At 40.5% G+C, this 19,723-nt stretch overlaps 1 protein-coding gene across 1 annotated transcript; it reads right to left on the reverse strand.

Annotated features, from left to right (window-relative positions):
* Nucleotides 1-2,863: 2,863 nt before the first annotated feature.
* On the reverse strand, nt 2,864-19,495 carry ST13 (suppression of tumorigenicity 13 (colon carcinoma) (Hsp70 interacting protein); the record flags this gene model as incomplete). Its single annotated transcript, XM_009069425.1, is given in 12 exon segments — nt 2,864-3,129; nt 7,242-7,342; nt 8,502-8,565; nt 9,249-9,291; nt 9,293-9,351; nt 12,659-12,761; nt 14,089-14,199; nt 16,673-16,757; nt 17,331-17,397; nt 17,904-17,974; nt 18,077-18,146; nt 19,380-19,495. Coding segments are annotated over 12 exon segments (1,019 nt in total), but the record flags the coding sequence as incomplete, so codon positions are not given.
* Nucleotides 19,496-19,723: the final 228 nt, after the last annotated feature.

A 19,723-nucleotide genomic window follows, 5' to 3' on the forward strand; every position in this document is an offset into this window, starting at 1 on the left:
CCTTCCAGCAAAGACAAACCAAGCCACTTTGATAAAGAGCCCAACACTTTATTCACAGCCCTACACTAAAGTGAGAGAAATTTTCCAAGGCACCAAGCCCAGCATTCTCCACATTACTATGTCAAAGGGCTCCCTGTGAACTAGAACACCCTAGAAGCAGCAACTGAGCTGCCACTTATTTTCCCTTGGGGCAGCAGTTCAGCCACAGAGGACAGTCAAGTCACTCAGATTCACACAACTGCCACTCAGCTGCAGGTGTATCACCACAATCCTTGGCAGCCCAGGTCACCTAAGTCATGGCCCAGATCAGCCAAGCAGCACAGTACAGGATTTGCTTCACAAGGCAGAAAGACCCACCTGAAGCAGGGTCAGCACCTGACAGCACACTGCCCTAGCTGACAGCAATATGCACTGGCAGCTTTAAGAGTCAATTTGCCAGTGGAGCTGATTACCACTGCCCCTCCAAGAACCACCCCTGCTCTGTATTGCAACAGAACAAACAACCTGAAGGAGCTGCCAGTAAATACTGGAGCAAGCACTCAAAAAATAACTTCCTCACATAGCTACTTACAGCTCATGTTTGGAACTTACCATCGTTGCTCATCTCCTGTGCAGTCAGCTTTCTCCACTTGCACTTCTGTTCAAACCAGGTTAGCTGCTTAGGTGCCCACGTGCCAACTCAGGGAACTGAGATGAGGTTCAGACATCTCCTCAATTGACTTACCACGTAACACTAAAACCAAAATAACCTCACACACCAAGGAGCCATAGGATATGCGTTCCCAAAGAGCAGGAATTCAGCCGACAGCCTAATATCAACATCAAAATGAAGGAGAATGTTTTTCTCCAGTCAATCAGCTCTGAATAAGGGCAACTGATGTGTAAGCAAGCAGGCAGGACAGGATATAACCATTTCTACCAGCTAGGAGTGAACTTCCTACTTTTGACTACTCATGGGTAGACAGACGCAAACAGCCAAGATGGAGCAACAGGAAACTGTAGAAAATAAGATACTTTTAACTCATGTACAGCACAGATGCATCAGCCTGAATGAGGAAATCAAGTTTCAGCCTATACTGAGGGATCTCCTACTTTGATTATCTCCTCTGGGGAACATGAGATCCAGACAAAAAAAACACAGGTCAGGCACACAGGAACACACAATCATAATGAGTTTGTTTGGTCATGGAGACAAGCCCTTAAGCATTTAGTTCCAATTTCAACCTCAAGTTATATATACACTTTCATTGAAGCACTTCCACATTTAATTTAAGCAAAATAGGCTTGATCAGAAAGTTACACAAACCCAAAAAGCTGTATTTTTCAAAACCATACTTTATTTTGAAAAGCTAAGAGAAGTATTCAGAACTGTGTTTCTTAAGCAAAAAGATTCACATTTCATTCTGCAGGGTCATTAGTATGAGAAAAAGCATTTGGGGATTTACTTTTTTGCAACCGTTGTCGAGTTCCTACACCAATCCAGATTTTTTTAAAATGGTAACATCAGTTATGGCTTAAGATATAGAATTACAAAAGAGTAACACAAGCATTGAGACTCGAGCAGTGAACAGCTAACTATGGTCATCTTTTCCACAGAAAGATGTTAGCTAAGATAAACAGAAACAACAACTGCCTTTATCAGTAGACAAATCCACTGACCATCAGCAGCACAGACACTGCTTCAAGGAATACCCATGCTGTTAAACTAAGTCTTAGAAGAATGTTCTGTCTGTTCCAATCACTTCACCTTTTCCTCCACATCACAAGCCTCAAAAACATGGCAGTATGAAACAACAACAACAGATTTTTTGAGATTTTTTTTGTGGGGTTTTTTTGTGGGTTTTTTTTTTTTTTTTAAAGAAAAGGCTACAAGAAAAAATGGAAGACTACAGAATGCGGTGAAGAAAGACTCATCACCTCTAAAGACACAGCAGGACTTTGACCAAGAAATTTACTCAGTAAGCACATAGGGACTCAAACCAACTCAGAACCCAGAGCTGCAATTTTATTGGGTATTCTCCCCTTCACCAATTTATAACTCTGTATGTACATGTTCTGGATGGGTTGCACGCAGTGGGGCAGAGGTAGTGATGGCAACAGGATTCATTCCCTAGAGTTTCCAAATAGATGCAACTCGGTAAGCACAGCCCCAAGGAAGGGCAAGTGCAACCAGTGGAGGACCTGCCAACTGGGAAAGGACAAGAGCACAAGCACAGACAGTAAGCTGCTCTCCCAGATCTGGGCTGATAAATAAAACATTACATAAAGGTGCTGGACAAGAATTGAACAAGGAACAAAACCTCTGTGGCCTCTGCAATATGTACTTCATGCCAGGTGTGCAAAGATAAGACTGTACCTTTGCTGCACAGCTGTGGTGATCAAAATGGGACAGTATTTGCAGTACTGCCAGAAGTTCCAGTGTGTAACTAGGTAGCATGATTATACTGATAGTAGCTATAATAAAGTCAGTCACCCATAATAAAAAAAAAGAAACAAAAAAAGGAGATTTGTATTTGCAGGCAATTCCTTTATCCAGTTAATTCTTCAGACTTGTCCCACCTTTGCTATTTGTGACTAGGCCAACTTTTCTGCCCTAAGGGGATTAAGACAGACTTCAACTGTTAAAAGTTTTTCCTCTTTGCTCAGTGGGAGCAATTGGGAAAAAAAACCAAACTGAGACAACAGCAAGTTTTTATCTCACACTCCTGGAATATTACAGTTTCTTACAGGAGTGTTTAATCAGAGGAAACTGTAATACTTGTAACAAAAGGTTGCAACTCTTGGACAAAAAGGGATGGTTAAAACTAAGTCGTCTGAATATAATTTGGGTGCTATAAACCAATTGTTGAATAGAGTCAATGCGTGGGGCTAGAGAGCAGTTCTCCTTAGAACACCTCATTTCTCTTCTTTAAAAGAGGTAAAATGGTTTGTTTTATTGCAACACTCGTTAGCCAAATCCAATCCTTCCCATTCAGATATGATTTTTAAGAACCAGGGATTTTATGGTTTACTGCCAAATTTGGCAGACAATTTACTGATGAGATTCATGACCTTGGGATTGTTCTGGTACTTGGACATATTTGCTGGGTTCTGGGCAACATCCTGGAATGCAACCATAACTTCTGGATCCTGCAGGACAAAAAGCAAAATAAAATTAGGGCATTTTTAAAACAAGTCTATGAAAGTTGGTGGTTATGTGGTTCCACATGAATCTAGTCCTGCTCAACTTCTAACATGCCAAGACTAGATTAGACTTTTGGCAAGAAGTCTCTAAAGAGAGCCCAGTGATACAGTGCATGTTGTTAAAGCTGTATCAGTAAACACAGAGTCACTACTAACTTGTTACAGAAGTAGTTCAGTGTGTTAGAAGACAAACAGGGTGAGAGTTCTGTTTTCCCAGAACAGGAGTTATCAAACACAGCCACACCTACTGCATTGTTTCTGTTCAGGCATCTTTCAAATGCATTTTGAGGGAGGTAGGAGCTCGATGTGTGCAGCATGCATGATACAATAATCCTCCTCTGAGCAACAGCTGCTACTCATCCTTTCCTCCCCTTTTCATTCTAGCAGCAGAAGCTTGAATCTGCTGTGTTGTGAGCACATGATGCGGCAGTGTTTGGCTTTTACAAATGCATCTAATTCTCAGTCACTCCCCACCTCCCCTAAGAAACTGCACTTGGAAGAGAATCTTGTTATCCCTCATCACATTTATATGGTGCAGTTGACAAATACATTCACATATTCATTAAAGTCAGTGGCCATAAAAAATAAAACTTCATCTTCTCTATTTAGTCTGAGAAGCATTAATACTTCCCCCCATTCCTCTAGTACTCCTTGGCCTCCACTGAATAGAACTGGTTTTAGTCATTTCACATGTGTATGTTTTGAACAGTGCCCCTTAATAAATCTGTATATAGCTATATACAGCTCAGCCTGGGAAAATGTTTCCATTGTAAGGAACTTCTGCAAAGATTAGAGTTGTTTAATTCAGCAGAAGTGCAAGGAGTTTATTACATCCAATACAAATCATTTGCGTTAGCTGTAATTTCATCTGCTGCTCTTTCCAGCACATTTAAGTCGTTTCACCAAAAGATATACTGCTCCCTAGACTTTTAGCCTACTGCTGTGGCAGGTGTGTTCGCAGACAACCACCAAAACTCAACTGGTGTCCTCAGAGCTGTCTGTACTACAGTAACACCATCCTGCATCTATTCTAGCATCACACACAGTTCAAAGCTGTTTAACAAGTCTGATCCAAAACTGCACTTGGTAGGTGTGGACTCCAGTGACATCACCCACGTGCTTCACTCATATTTCGTACATGTTGGGAAACAAGAGTCTAGTCTTATCAAAGGATTTACAAATGTGTCATCTCCCTCACAAAAGGTAATGTGCAAAGTCTATGAAAAATAAAATGCTGACGTTCAGAAAACAGAGACAAGATATGTTTTCTCCACTTTCCATGCAAAGAAAAAGTAACTTTGACAATCTCAAACTTCTTGAATTGATTTCAAAACATTGGAAGGATCGGAAGGATCATGCCATGTTGTTAAATCTGTGGCTTCATCTGTGTATGAATCTGGACCAAAAAGCTGAGTGAGCTTAGTCACTGGTTTATGTCAAAGCACACCTAAATCAAGGTTAAATACCCAGTTTTATGCTATGTGTTTCATGGTCCTGCAAATTCACAGCAAATAAATGATTCTGTACTACTTCAAATCCCTGGGAACTCTTAACCTTAGACAGTGTCTAACACATGCAAGATTTCATGCTCATGAGCAATTTACCAGAAAAAAAGTTTAAGACTCAGGACATCAACATTTCCATAGGGAAGTGTTTAGTATGTAAGGGGGAATGAAAAACATTCTATAAATGGCACTAGGGGGACACACAGTTTTCTAATGTTTTTTCTAATGCTCTAGTCTTAAGTTGCAGGAGGATGAAAAGTTATCACTATTGTGGGTTTTTTTCCAACTGACACATTTGGGTGGAAGTCTGGGTCTAACACATGGCTCCATGTCAAATATGGAATCCATAGGTTCATTTTACACATCACTCCTTGTGAAAGAAGTTCCGTTTGACTCCAAAAGACAAGTGTCCAGAGAAGCCTCTAGACAGGCGAAACAGTAAAGTAAGATAAACACACTAAAATTTCAGTCAACTCTTCTAGTGACTTTAAGCTTAGGGGCAAATGACCTAAAATAACATGCATTAGAAGGTCACAACTTACTACCATTAAGGAGCTGTAATAAGAAATACAATAGAAGCTTTGCTACTTTGAGTCTTTGTGCTTAGAAGACTAATATTGGCAATAATAATAAAAAAAAAAAGGAAACAGCCTGAAGAAATAAATCTTCAGGATAAAACCATAAATCTTCATCAAGAAAGAAGTTTTTATAGTGGTTTTCAGAGATTATCTTTATGCCAATGATGAGCAATAACTTCCCTAAACATGTCCATAGTTAGCCATATCTGCTTCTTTAGCTGCTCCTATGGATGACAAGATGAAAGTGACAGCATAACCAGTTTGGCACAGCTTCAGGCACACACACCAACGTTACTGAGATGTTAACAGACTCAGGTACGTCTCGATGTTAACTCATGGAGAATAGTCTCAGAGATGATGAGATAATAATAAGTCTAAAGAGACTGAGGTGGCTGTCTTTACTCTCAGAATACTCCAGTTTCAGCACTAACTTTTCACTAGGAAAAGCCTCTGCTAATACCAGACAAAACAACAATTTGGGCGAGGCTTGTGTGACTTACTATCTTCAGACGTTTTCGCAACACCTCAGATGACAGACAATAGCTGCCAGCTAACATTATCCATCAACACCTTCCACAGCTGCACTGAACAGCACTGCAGAAGCCAAGCAGTAGAAACTACAGTCTTTTAAGACCAGAGCTTACGCTGCCAATTCAGAGAAGACCAGAACACAGAGTTGGATGTTTTATGAAAAGCCATCAGTGTAGACAGGGGTGAAGGGCTAAATAAATCACATCTAGATGTAAAGTTTGTACAAAGACGTCAGCAAGAGACTCAAGACTTTGCTGACAGGTTCTACATGTTAAAGCCTGCCTGCATTATCAGCAAACACTGTCAGCACACATTCTTGCAATAGAGTCCTAACTTGTGCTGGGGTATATATAACCAGCATGCAACGGAGTCTTCTTAAAGGCATGTGGCAAGTGCTTAGGATTTAGCTGCACCTCAGAACCCTGTTTTCAGCAACTCTCTCTGCAAACTCCTGTATTACAGCCTAAATTAGCCAGGTAAGGAATACAACTACAAGTCAGGGACCTTTTCTGGATGGTTTGAATGCAAGTCAACGTTGGTGACTGTGGCAGCCTAAGAAAAGGTGTGGTTCCCAACATCAGCAACCATTAAGGGAATCCATGAACTTTTGTATGGAAAGTGATGTTTTTTGTGATTTCAGGGCATACTGAAAAAGATTCCCTTGTGATGCCTTTATTTCAATGAGCTGAGAACAACACAACTCTACTTTAACCACAGCAATCCAGCAAAAGAAACAAACCTCTTTTACACTTGATTATATTAGCATGCAAGTAGAACTACAGAGCTCTGATTTTTCCTAGCCCACCTACCCTTAAAACTGATGTTGTCAGATATTTAATCTACTGGAATACTTTGCTCAAGTAGAAGTAGTCATGACACTGAGCAATTAATCAAGCCCACTGGGGAAGTAAGCTTTCTGAACATGAATCCAGAAAATGCCAGATGCAGAACTACTCTGATGCTACTCTGTCTCTGCCAAAACCCGAACACTTAATCCCCCCTCAAGAGAAAGGCAATTTTCATCTCAATGTTATTGTACTGTATTGTGTTACAACAATACTAACAGTATCTTGTTTGTGCAGAATTATCTCTCTGCAAAAAAAGGAGCAAGTCAATTATAACACGTGGAAAGTGACCATTTGAGAGATGTTTTAAAAAAAGACGACAAACTGTATATAGCACATAGTTTTGCCTATCACAGTTCAGGGGCAGAGTGTGTGTGTGTGTGTGTGTCTGTGTAATCTTTAATTAAGCTCCCATTAGTCTGAAAAATAGCCACCATTGAATCCAGACAGTCTGGTGTTACACACACATGGAAAGAATTTCACATCAGAAATAAGCAAGGATCCTGTTGCTATCCAGAAGGTCACATCTTCCTCCCCTTAGGCTTGCACTGCTGTTCTCTCAGTCAGAACATGTAGCTTTGATTTTAACAAATACTCACCTGCATGGCTGCAAGAACTTCTGGATCACTGAGAATCTCATTGAGACCTGGCATACCTGCCATTCCTGGCATACCTCCAGGCATAGCCCCAGGAAATCCACCTGAAAACCCAAGACAAGAAGAATGCAAGATGAAAAACATTTAATTCATCTATACAGGAAGCTCACTGAGACCAAGACATACTGCCCTTGCCATATTTCTAAAGCCACGTCTTCCATAAGGCTACAGCTGGTCCACTGAATGGAAAGCAGGGTCTTCACCTTCCCTTTCTGTGAAGACCTACATCTTATTTCATCTACATTTATAACCCAATTGAATAGGAAGCTTGTAATGTGTGCAGTTCTTTTTCTGGCTAACTTAAATCAGGTAGGTCTCAAGCCCAGGAACACAAGTAGTTGAAATACCTGGGGAGAACAATTCAGGGCAAAAGCAGATCAGTAGTTATATGTCCCAGGCACATTTCACATTTGGTGGGAACTTTAGGTTTGAAAAAATTGTACCACCAAAGAAAAAAAATCCAACAAGAAAAAGATCCCTGAAGCAAAGTGCTTGACATTCTCTTACTGAATCCTTAATCAGCTTCCCCAGCTGTGCTGAGCATGGTACATACAGTCTCTATCTATCTGGCTGATGATCCAACTGGAGCACACACACAGCCTCTCTCAACTCCATCCCAGTCTTCAAGAGCATTAGTACTTATTCCTGTTCCTGCCCAGTTCATTGTACCAAAAGATACCATGGAAAGTCTGATTTTTGTAGAACTGTCAAGGACAGCTTTTCTATTAGGTAAATTGCACTACCTCCTTAGAGAAACTATTCTGTTCAGCAATAGCTTGCAACCAGCACAGATTTTCCTAATATTCAATCCACATTTTCAACCTTAAAACTACTGTTCTTCAGCAGAATAGGTCCAAGGTACCCTGGGTAATTTAGACACTTATATACTAGCTTTTCAACACATTATCAAGCAAATTCTGCTTCTTTGTTTTCCTAGACCTAAATCCTTTAATTGTTATCCATCGATTATTGATTTCTGTCTTCCCTCTACTTGCTACACAGCATCAATCTCCCTTAAGAGAAAGAATCCCACCCCTCTTCCCACTAGTGCTCAAAGAGTTATTTCTGGGCAAGCTCTAAACTTCATAAAATATTTTCCTCTCTGTCTTGAGAACAAATGCTGCAAGAAGTGTAGTTACAATACTCCACATGGAAACAACAGCAACCTCTAACCTTAAGTACTGGTGCTTAAAAATAACATACCTGGGAAGCCACCTGGGAAACCACCAAACTGAGCTCCTCCTGCCTGTCGTCTTGCTTCTTCCTCCTGCAGATGAAAGCACATCATTCCACACAAAACAATGGAACTGCAGCCTGTTTTCTACTGCTCAACTGGGCTTAGGAGAAAAAAAAATAGCCGAGACTGTTTCAGGCAGGTGGGCTAACACAATAGACAAAGCACTTCACTGTGTATAAAAAACCACTGACAAGAAAGAGCTATGTCTACTCTTACTTTAGTACATTATTGCAGGTAAGTTATGCAAAGAATGCTTTTAGTGAATATGAACTGTATGATTTATTTTAGCTCCCCAACTGTATTTTTAGAACTCCCACCCCCAGCATATTAAAATGTAACATTAAAGCACAAAGGAAAAGCAAGTAAACTGTGTCAGGAAGTGAGGCAGAGAAGTGAAGTATGATCCTGAATTTAAAACCTCCCACTTCGGGAACATAGGTATTTTAAGTGAAAACTATTCTAGTACAGTCACAGAATAACTGACTTCTGCAAACACAGGATAAGTAGAGATTCCAGAGATTGGTTCTATCACAAGCAACAAAACCAGATACAGTACAACACCCTCTTCCAGATTTCATTACTGGTCAAGTAAACAAGACAGAAACCAACTCTCTAAAATTTAAGACTTGAAGTATTTCTTCTCTGCAATTCATTTGAACCAAAATATATGACACACTCCAAATTATTAAAAATACTACAGCCTAAATATTCACCCTTTGTGCTTTCTCATGTTCTTCTCGTGCCTTCTTCACTCTTTAAAAAATTTTCTTCACGTTTCCGTTCATACTTCCGTCGATGTTCTGCAATTTTCTGGGCCTGTTCCAATGGAATACCAACATTTCATAGACATTTCTAGCATATCACACAACCTGTTTCAATATAATATACATGTAATCATAACCATCTGCTTTTACCAGTTCTTAAAACTAAGATTTGACTTCACATCCTAAAAGCCTCTTTGTTTTAGGAGCCATTTGCTACTTCCTCCCCATGGCAACAGCTATTCATGTCTACTGGGCCCTGACTGGATTCACCAGAACATGAACTCTAGTACACTTTTTTGCAACAGTTTTGGGACTCACACCACAGTTAGGATTTAAACACCTTATCACTCCATGTCCCTTGATGCTTTTATGCTGAAAAACTCATTTCTTCAGGGCTAAAATCAGCAACTACCCTGGAGAAGGGCACAACAGTCTAATTCCCCTTGCACACACACACACACAGACATATATACACTTTTTAGATAGTGTTACTGCTGTTTCCGATGCCTCTACAGCATGTACAACTAGACACTAGCAGACCAAAGAATTCCTCAACCAAAACAAGGGGCTGGTAGGGAGGAAGTTTGCTTCCTATTGTTTTTTGTCAAGTGTATCAAATCTACAGCCCTAGCAAAAAAGAGGAAAACAGAATGAATCCTTATTGATCACTGCAAAAAATGGTTCACGATTTCACAAACTGCATACAATGATTACTCCCCGACACTCCTGTAACTAAAAACACATGGCAAAATCACAGTGCAAGAACAAGGATACCACTACTACAATGAGTACTCTTGTATTCTTTTAGCATACTCTTTAAAGGAAGAAGCAAAGTTTTGATATGATATTTTAGCTAGGAGATATTCGTTCCATATAATATAATTCCTGAAGTACATCTGCCAGAGAAGACACAGCAGGCAGCAGGACCAACTGACAATGAATGCAGTATGTGCTACCAGAACCTGATGTCACAGCCATTCAGAGGCTCATTGGGAGAGAGAGAGGTGTTCTGTTTTCTTCTTAATGAAGCACAAAGAGTTTCCAAAGTTCAGATTTTCATTATTTCTCAGTATTTCTCAAAACGAACTAAACATTTTTAGAATGACTTAGACTTTTAGATGAAAGTGATACATACTAAAAAGTTCTAGGAGAGCTCAAAGTGAACAAGTTAGGTGAACATATCACCAGGGAGGCTGTGGGTGCCCCAACCCTGGCAGTGATCAAAGCCAGGTTGGATGAGCCCTTGAGCAACCTGGTCTGGTGGGAGGTGTCCCTGCTCATGGCAGAGGTGATTGGGACTAGATGATCTATAAGGTCCATTCCAACCCCTAAAATTTTATGATTCTATGATCTTCACCTATAAAAGATTTTGAAAATCAGCCATGAAAAGATTTTTTCTTCAGCTACATACACAAATTCCCATGCAGTTGGCAACTACACATCAATGTATCACAGGTGCTCTGCTGTTTCTGTGCATGAGAATATTAACTGTGAAATAAAAGGCTGCCCCTGAGCCAAGCATTAAGTGTACCTCTTATAAAAAAAAGACTGAGACCCAAGACCTTGTTATATTAACCACAGATCAATAATCTCCAACACAGAAGACTAATGGGTAGCAAAATGGCTTCCATTGTCGTTCTGCTGGAGACAGCATCTTCTACAAAGACATCGTAGAAAAACTGAAAGCTGAAGCTGTTAAGACACAGGAATGTGTGTCCATGTGAAAGGTTAAGCTCGGCTGGCTGCCAGATATTTAGTAAGCCAACTCCCTCACTCCCCCTTCCTCAACAGGACCAGAAGAGAAAATAAGATAGAGAAGCTCTTAGCCTGAGATAAAGACAAGGAGATCACTCACCCACTACCATGATGGGCAAAACAGGCTCAGTATGGGGAAGACTTAGTTAATTTATTGCCAATTAGAAAGAGAGTAAGATGCTGAGAAACAAAACAAAATCCACCTTCTTCCCAAAGCTCAACTTTACTGCTTCATTCCCACTCTTCCCCTGACCCTGAATGGCACAGTGGGATGGAGGCTGTGGTCTGTTCATTACACTGCACCTCTGCCACTCCTTCCTCATCACATATTCTCCAGCCCCAGCATGTGGCTGTCCCACAGGATACAGTCCTGCACCAACTGCTCCAGTGTGGGTCCTCCCCACAGGGCGTGGTCCTTAAGCAGCAGACTGTTCATGGGTCCTGCAGGAGCTGCTGCAGCTCCTACCAGAAAACCAGCTTCTGCGTACACTCCTCTCCACAGGCTGCAGTTGCTTCCAGGAGCCTGCTCCCGTGTGCATGAGCTGCAGCTTCCTTCAGGGCACATCTGCTTGCTCTGGCATGGGATCCTCCATAGGCTGCAGATATCTGCTCCACTGTGGACCTCCATGGGCTCAAAGGATAAGCTGCTTAACCATGGCCTTCTCTATGGGCTGCAGAGCAATCTGCTCCCATGCCTAGCACACCTCCTCCTTCTTCCCTGATCTTGGTGTCTACAGGGTTGCTTTTCGTAATTTTCTTCTTTCCTCCCCTCTCTCTCACAGCTCTTGTGCTACATTTTGTAAGCCTTTCTTAAATATCACAGAAGCACCAGCAGCATTGCTGGCTGGCTCAGCTTTGGCCAGCAGTGAGTCTGTTTAGGAGCCAGCTGAAACTGGCTCCATCTGACACAGGACAGCCTTATGTCTCTCCTTACAAGAGGCCCAGCCCTGCAGTCCCCACCTTCTCCCGAAATCCAATACAATGCAAACAGCTGCCATCTGTGGTCTGTCAACCAGTTCAAAGGAAGAGGCAAACACAGACAAAAAAGTAAAGCCTGCTATCAATAGTGCTACATGTGTTACACAAGTTCTTCCTTAGAAGAATGCTGAGGTCAGCCACCAGAGAACAGCTGAAAATCCGTGGTGCAGGGCTGAGGCTGCCCTCGTGGGGCAGACTAACGAAAGTACAAACCACAGTAAAGTGCTTCCTTTGAAACGTGTGCTTAGGACAAACCTTTGATCAATTCACCAACATCTTGGAAAAAAATAAATCCATTATCAGTAACCCCTTGCTCTTCTGATTTGTTTTAGCCTAGATTCTAAAACACCTGGCAAACTCAACTGCTTCAGATGCTTCTGTTAAAATTTTAAATAGAAACATATTATTTCACATTTCAGTTACATATCCAGCCCCACTAACTCAGTTTCTCTACACACAGCCATAACCAGCTGTGACTGAAGACAGAAGTATTTATAAACTCAGTTTGAAGTGTCAGATGACACATGAACACATTCCCACAAGATAATGAATACTAGAAGAATGTGAATGCAGCAATGTCACTCAAACAAATATAGGAGGGACCTCCAATATTGCTCCCCACTTACCCTTGGTTGCACCTCCTTCAGCATGGCACTAGCATCTTCATCATAGTCCAGTTTACAAGCTAATGCAAGATCATGAGCAGCCTCTTCCCAGTGACCAAGTAGCCTAGAATTCAGAAGACACCAACTCTCAGAAGGAAAAAGCAAACTGAACACTTAAGAGTTCTACAAAATATTAACAACCATGCAGCAATCAGAATTTTGACCTAGAGCTACATGGACTTCCAGAAATATAATAACCATGGTATTTCCTCCAAGCTGCACACTATGATACCATGAGAAGATACTTGCTCACTTGCTTCATAGCCTCACCGGAAGTTTTGCTTGAAGCAATCATGAGTAAAAAAATCCCTCCATGAGCCGGTATCATTGCTTGCTATAAACAAGAAGGGTCTAACAGGGAGCAGGCACCCTACCTAAACACATGAAGCATACTAATAAAAACTACTCTGCACCACTGACCATGTGTTCATTGCAAAAGGACACATTCAGGGTTCTGGTACAAGTACTATACCACTACAAGCTTAAGGAGACCCTCTTAACTTGGCACTCAAACTTCCTAGCTGAAGAGGTCACATAAGCTACTGTGCACACTTCTTAACTATTAACTTATACAAACTATTGAAAATCAAAAATTTGAGCAAATGGTCAAAGCAATTCTGCTCACAGAGGTATTAATCCAAACTATGCTCCAGTCTTCTTGCTCTTTGGATCCAAGCTGTTTATTGAAACTGTAGACATTAACAAACTATTCTCTGAACACTGTGTAAAATGGTTTTTTTTCATCCTGTAAGTTCTATTAGCATTTACTTCTCCCAGTTTTACACAGACCCTAAGTAGTGTCACTTTTTTTTGATTAAAAAAAAGTTGAGCTATAGTTGGGGGGATGCCTAATGCAGTTTTAAATAAATACACTGTTTGCTTAAAACCACTCCTCAACTGCAACAAATGGTTCACTTAATAACTAAGCATTTTAATTTACTAAGTGAAAGAGCTCTGGAATCCAAGGAATAAGGACAGCAGAGAGATGCCTAAGAATTACAGGTTAGTAAAAAAACCCAGCTGAACTAACTGAAAACAAAACACCTCCAAACAAATAAAACACAGTCCTAGAACTCCTAATCTTTAGCAAGCTATTAGAAAATGCTCTTCAGAAGAGCAGTAAGCCATTAGAAAATATGTTTAAATACGCAAGAGAGAGAGGAAGAGACAGTGCCAGAAGGACTACTCATGAATTGCCATCAATAAATCACCACGGTCCTTTTTTCCTCTCTAAACCTTCTCCTCAGCACAATGGTTTTTTGGCTCACAACTACAGCTCTCAGGTACAAGACACAGTTCAGAGACACAGAGATGGAGAGAGAGAATGCATAAACAAAACTGTTCCCCCCAAGTAAGTGAAGACAGCATCAAGTACAGGTGCAGTTCATTACCTATGTGCTTTCCCCCTCCATTTGTAGGTCTGTGCTGAGTCAGGATTAATCTTGATGGCTCTATCACAATCTCTAATGGCAGCATTTGGCTTCTGTAGCTTCACAAAAACACTGTGGGAAGAAGAACATTTATTGCACATACTAAAATACCAAGTTACTTACTTCAGCTGGAAATAATTTTGGATGACTAACAGGCAAGCTAGTGAGATAATGCATTTGAAGAGCTGAGTTCAAAAAGATTTTTAGTGATAACCAAGTCACTAAAATTCAGTTTCACCCTCCCAGCATTGTAGGTGAATCATTAGCAAGTGAAAGCATTCATTGTTCAGACTCAAGCCTTGCCAGCAAGAATAACTAGTGCAGAAGGAAAGGACACATAAATGCAAAGGACTGTTCAGTCCCATGGTGCTTAGAGTCTATAGCCCATGGCAACTAGCAGTTTGAACATAACACAGTAATATTATGCATGCCATGTTGCATAGTCTTTAAAACAGGGACACAACGGGAGCATGAGGAGTTATACAGGCCACAAGGACCAACAGCTACAGCCATGAGGAAAAGGAGCTAGAAGATGAGTCATTAAAAGAAGCAAAACAAACACAAACCCAGCTAGTAACCCCAGTGCCTTGTCAGTTAGGTGTGACAACTGCAAATTTTACAATACACAAGCATATCAGACCAACTAGCAGAGTGGTACTTTAGGAAGTTCAGGCATTTCAAATTAACAGTCTCTGAAGGAAATACTAGAACACATTCATGACTTGACAAAAGCCTTCAAGACACTCCAAGTCAGAACTTCTGCCCTTTTACAATTCCTTGAAAACAGCTTAATCAACAATTATAGCGCCTATAAGTAACTTCATTGTTGAGGCTCATTATAAATCAAGCATAAAGTCACACATTCTCTTCTAGAAACAGGTGGATAAAATATCAAGAAACCATTCCAAAGCTACACCTCACCAGTCCAATGCTGCTGGCTGCACAACACCCTTAGTCCCCCAAACACACAAACTCCCCAGAACCACAACCCAAGCAGTACTTTACTCATTGCATTTGATCAGCATGGCAAATTTGAACAATATATTAGGATATTGTAATTTTTTCAGCAACAGACCAGATTGGGGGGGGTGTCACACTTAAAACTCCTCCTAACATTCTTACTACTTTTCATTGCTAAATCCAGTCCTGAGAAGATATGAGATTACAGGTTTTAAAAATACTGATATGATAACAATAACAGTGTATTAAGGTACACAAGTGGTGTTACATGCAAAAACTTCGACATGGAAAGGAAAAAATCCAGCCAGGCAGGTAGCAGTTAAGGTGTACTAGAATGGAACAGTTAAAGGATGCTACTTAATCCCATGAAAGTCATCACAAGTTGAACATTTCTTTGAATAACACCTTGCTATGGAAAAGATCAACTAAACTATCAAATCATCCATCATTAAGTGTTTTTTTCACGTAAAAAGAGAAAAAAGAATCTGTGGGAATTTTTGCTTCTGCAGCCCATACTTGTCTGCCTTCCTTAAAAATCAGGAAGACCAAGATGTTAGTGCATTATCAAGTTAGGGCTACCACAGATGAAATCTGACCATGTTCCCAGTGCATCATCTGCAATCCAGTAGATGTAATTAGCAGTAAGGTAGGTAGTGAACAGGTTGAGATTTAGATGTGTCCTGTTCAAATGTAGGACTGTTCAACAGAACCAGGTCTACTTCAGAGTGAACAAATTCATTTAGTAGCTACAACAGGGAAAGAATTCACAGGATTCATAATTAAGTTTGCATCTAAACAGGACATCATTTTAATCATCATCCTAATCCCAGAACTTCAGATTTCGCACGTTGTTTGCTACCCAGCACTATTCTAACTCAACATACCCAAAGCCACATTGTTGAGGAACACATTCAGTGCAAGTAGCTCGGGGTGCAGTTGCAGCGCCAGCTGCAGATTGAGCTCTGGGAGGCAGAGCCCCAGGCGAGAGGCTGTGAAGTGCCAACTCTTCGCATAACAAAGGGCACAGGGACCTGTGGCCCAGCCAGGTGACCGGACACACCAGGAGCCGGTGAACCCCAGACCTTCCTTCACTGAAGACAGCGTCCCTCCTCCCTCCGAGGCACCAGCTCGAGCAGTTACTCCGTCGTCGCACCATGAATAAATTACTCTAAGGATCCAGAGGTCTGAGACTCTGCTCTGGGAAACGTGGGGACAAGGCACTAAGGACACCTGGTCTGACTGAGTGTGGTGTGTGTGGCTGCGAAGGGGCTTCAGTCCTGGCTCAGGTGGTGTGACTGTGACTGACCGAGAGGCTCCTGGATGATCAGACAGGAAAGTTTCCTAATATTACCACAATGCATTTTGTAACATACAACTGTTATTTACTCCATTATCGAGAATCTAGCCTTACATGGCTGCTTCAGCAAATCTGGTTAATCATATACAAGAGAAAATCCATGAAATGCATTCTCTCGCTCATGTGGTTTAAGTTTACATAGATCCTCAAGTTGCTATTATATTTAGACTCCTTAAGGAAAATAACAGAACAGGAAGGAAAACAAATCACTTGTTTATGACGACCCACCTTGCCCTCTTGGCATACAAGATGGCCAAACAAGGATTCAGCTTGATAGCATCTGTGAACAAGTCAACAGCCTTCTGAAGTTCACCTAAATAAAGGTACCAGGGAAGTTTCAATCATTATGCAATGAAATTACACCCAAATTCCCAGACCTGCCTTACAGGGTGTCATGTCTCTAGGCACTTCTTAGATAGAAGATCATCAACAAAGGAAAAATCAATTTCTTCCACTTGCTATGTTACTGAAGTACAAACTCCAACATGAATGGTAGAGAAGAGACTTTTCCCAGTCAAATCTGTACATTGACTTTTGAATTCAATCACAGAGGAAGTTACATCATTATTATACAGCTTTTCACTGCACTAAGACAAACCACTAGAGACACTAATCATATTAGGCAGGGAAGAACTATAACGATCAATTTGTAATTAAGATGCTGCAGTATCTCACTCCCCCTGGCCCTGCCCAAAACTATAGCTACATTGGGAAGACAATACTTAAAGAAGCTTTCATGTTCACTACAGTTTTGGGCATCCAACAGACAGTGGGTTTGCTCTTCCTTGAAAACATTCAAAATGGTCCAAGATATTTACCTTTTTGTATTTTAAAAGGAGAATCAAACCTAATGTCCTTGAACATGTACTAAAAAACAATTTATCACCTTCACTTAGAGCATTTATTGCTTCAATCTTCTTTTCATTAGCTTGATCTGCCATCTCTTCAGTTACCTAACAAAATAAAATGAAAAACATGCACAAAACCCAAAAACTGTGGAGTCCAGGCTAGAATTAGCATGCTAAGAGATAGCTCCAGTTTTCCAATTCCAGAATCATGCTTTTAATTTGCACTGAAATCATAGTTCAAAAACATGCACAAAACCTTTGCTTTCATCATGAAGACATTAGTCACCATTATTCTTAGCAATAAAATGCTCGAAAATCAAGTTGAGTAGTGGTAGAATTCTATGTATCCAGTTTTCATTAATGTTTTGACTAACTTATTTGGTGTTTTCTGATCTGATTTTTCTCACAGAACTTTTTTATTGACTCTAACCTTGACTAAGAACAGACTGTGTTTTTAAGCCAGTAACTTTTCTGTTTAGAAGAACAAGAGCCAAAGCAACAACTGGCTACCCAGGTAACACAGTACTCATCCCCCCTCGACTGCTATTCTTTATTAAACTCAAAACCTCTCCCTATCTTTCCTACTGCCACAGTGAAAACATTGTACTTACCTCAACATCTTCATCTCCCATTTCCTGAGGGTCATCATTGTCTGGCTCAATCACTCCCTCATTGTCAATTTCTGGAGGAAAACCAGAAAACCAGATTAAGCTTCATCTACAGAGAGAGGATTTCCAGAATCATTTTCACGTTGCCAAAATGCAATAAAGGCTATTTTCCCCACCTAAGTCGCTCTCCTCACTTTCTGGTTCAGGTGATTTAACTGGTTCCTCTGGCTGCTCCTCTGCTTTGCCCTGAGAGAGAAATGTATTTGTAAGCTTACATTATTTCTAATTGATATTCTATTCCCACTCTCACAAATAACAGTGCATTAGAAAACTGAGATCTCTTTACAGCTGAACCATTTTGCTTTTAAAATGTTCATTTTCCTTTTCATCCTCTCAGATTAAGTCTACCGTCTATGCAAATATTTCAGAGCCCAAATCTGGACCCATGAACTTCTATTATTGGTAAAGCCCATCCTTCAAATTCTGTAATTCAATAATCAAACCCAAATAATCCAGGTAATATCCAATTCAGAACCAGTTTTGCAATGATTACTAACCAACCCTCCCAACCTTCTTCCCTTCCCTCACACATTCTCTGGATCAAAAATTCTCTCAATCTAATACTATTAAGATAAGGTCCTTTAGCAGGGAACAATAAGCTGATGACAATGATTCAAACACTGTTTCCATTTGCCAGGGTCAGAGATTGTTGCCCCTTATACATACTTAGAATTTTTTTCAAAAATTTTCAAGTGTTTTCCTCTCAACTTCTAACTAAATTTCATGTGAATCCCACAACTTAGCACATCCTGTTTTATCACAGACATAAGCTGCCTGTCTTCATACTCAGTGTCACAGACTACACTCAGTACATGCACAGTCCCTCCATATAGCTCTAACTAGACAGCAATTCCAGCAGTCCTTATTAAACAAAACCAAAAAAAAGATCCATTTTTCCAGAAGAATTTCAAAATTGGGAAGATTCTGATATAAATATCTATGAGCCAAATTTATCATCTCTCTTAAAATAAATCAACAGAGCTCAACAAAAATCTCTTCCACAACAGTGCCTTAAAAATCTGATAGTTCAATTTTTACTTCATTACTTATCATGGTCATTAGGATTTCTTCTCATGAAGAGATTATAATATAATCCACTAATGACTAGAAAAAAGGTTTATAAACAGACAACAAGAACATAAAAAAAAAAGAAATCAAGACTTTGTTCGGCATTTGCATTGCACAGCACATCAGGCATTCAGGATTAGGGAAATGGAGCATGGTAACACTTGAAATAAAGCAGGAAGCCATCTGTAATGAGTCTTCTACAACATGCAATGGGCAGGCTTCAGACTGAACTGTCACACTCACCCACCCTATCTGAGTGAAAAGTGACAGCAATTTCCCCCCCCCGTCCTGCTCAGTAATTTTTGCAGCATCCAAACGTTAATTTTCCATGATAAATTCTTCATATCTCACCTTACTTGTCTCCTCTGTGGATGCATTGGCTGGAGCAGGTGGTATTGTGCCTCCCATACTTTTCAGCAAAAGGGAAAAAAAAAAACAAAACAGTAAGATTATCAAAATAGTGACATCTATTTTATGGATTCAAATCCTGATAATCTCAGCGTTTTGTTGTGACACAAAACATGATGATCCAACTCCCTGTCAAAGCAGCAAAGATTACACATCCCCCATGCTGTTCTCAGTGTAGCACAAAGCACACTGTTGTACAACTCCACTGAGACTTGCACTCATGCACATCACCCTTCACCCACCCACCCTTTCTCACAAGAAAAAGTTCCCTCCTTGGCTCAAATGCA

This window comes from Acanthisitta chloris, unplaced genomic scaffold, assembly GCF_000695815.1.
Source record: "Acanthisitta chloris isolate BGI_N310 unplaced genomic scaffold, ASM69581v1 scaffold36890, whole genome shotgun sequence".
Lineage (NCBI taxonomy): Eukaryota > Metazoa > Chordata > Aves > Passeriformes > Acanthisittidae > Acanthisitta > Acanthisitta chloris.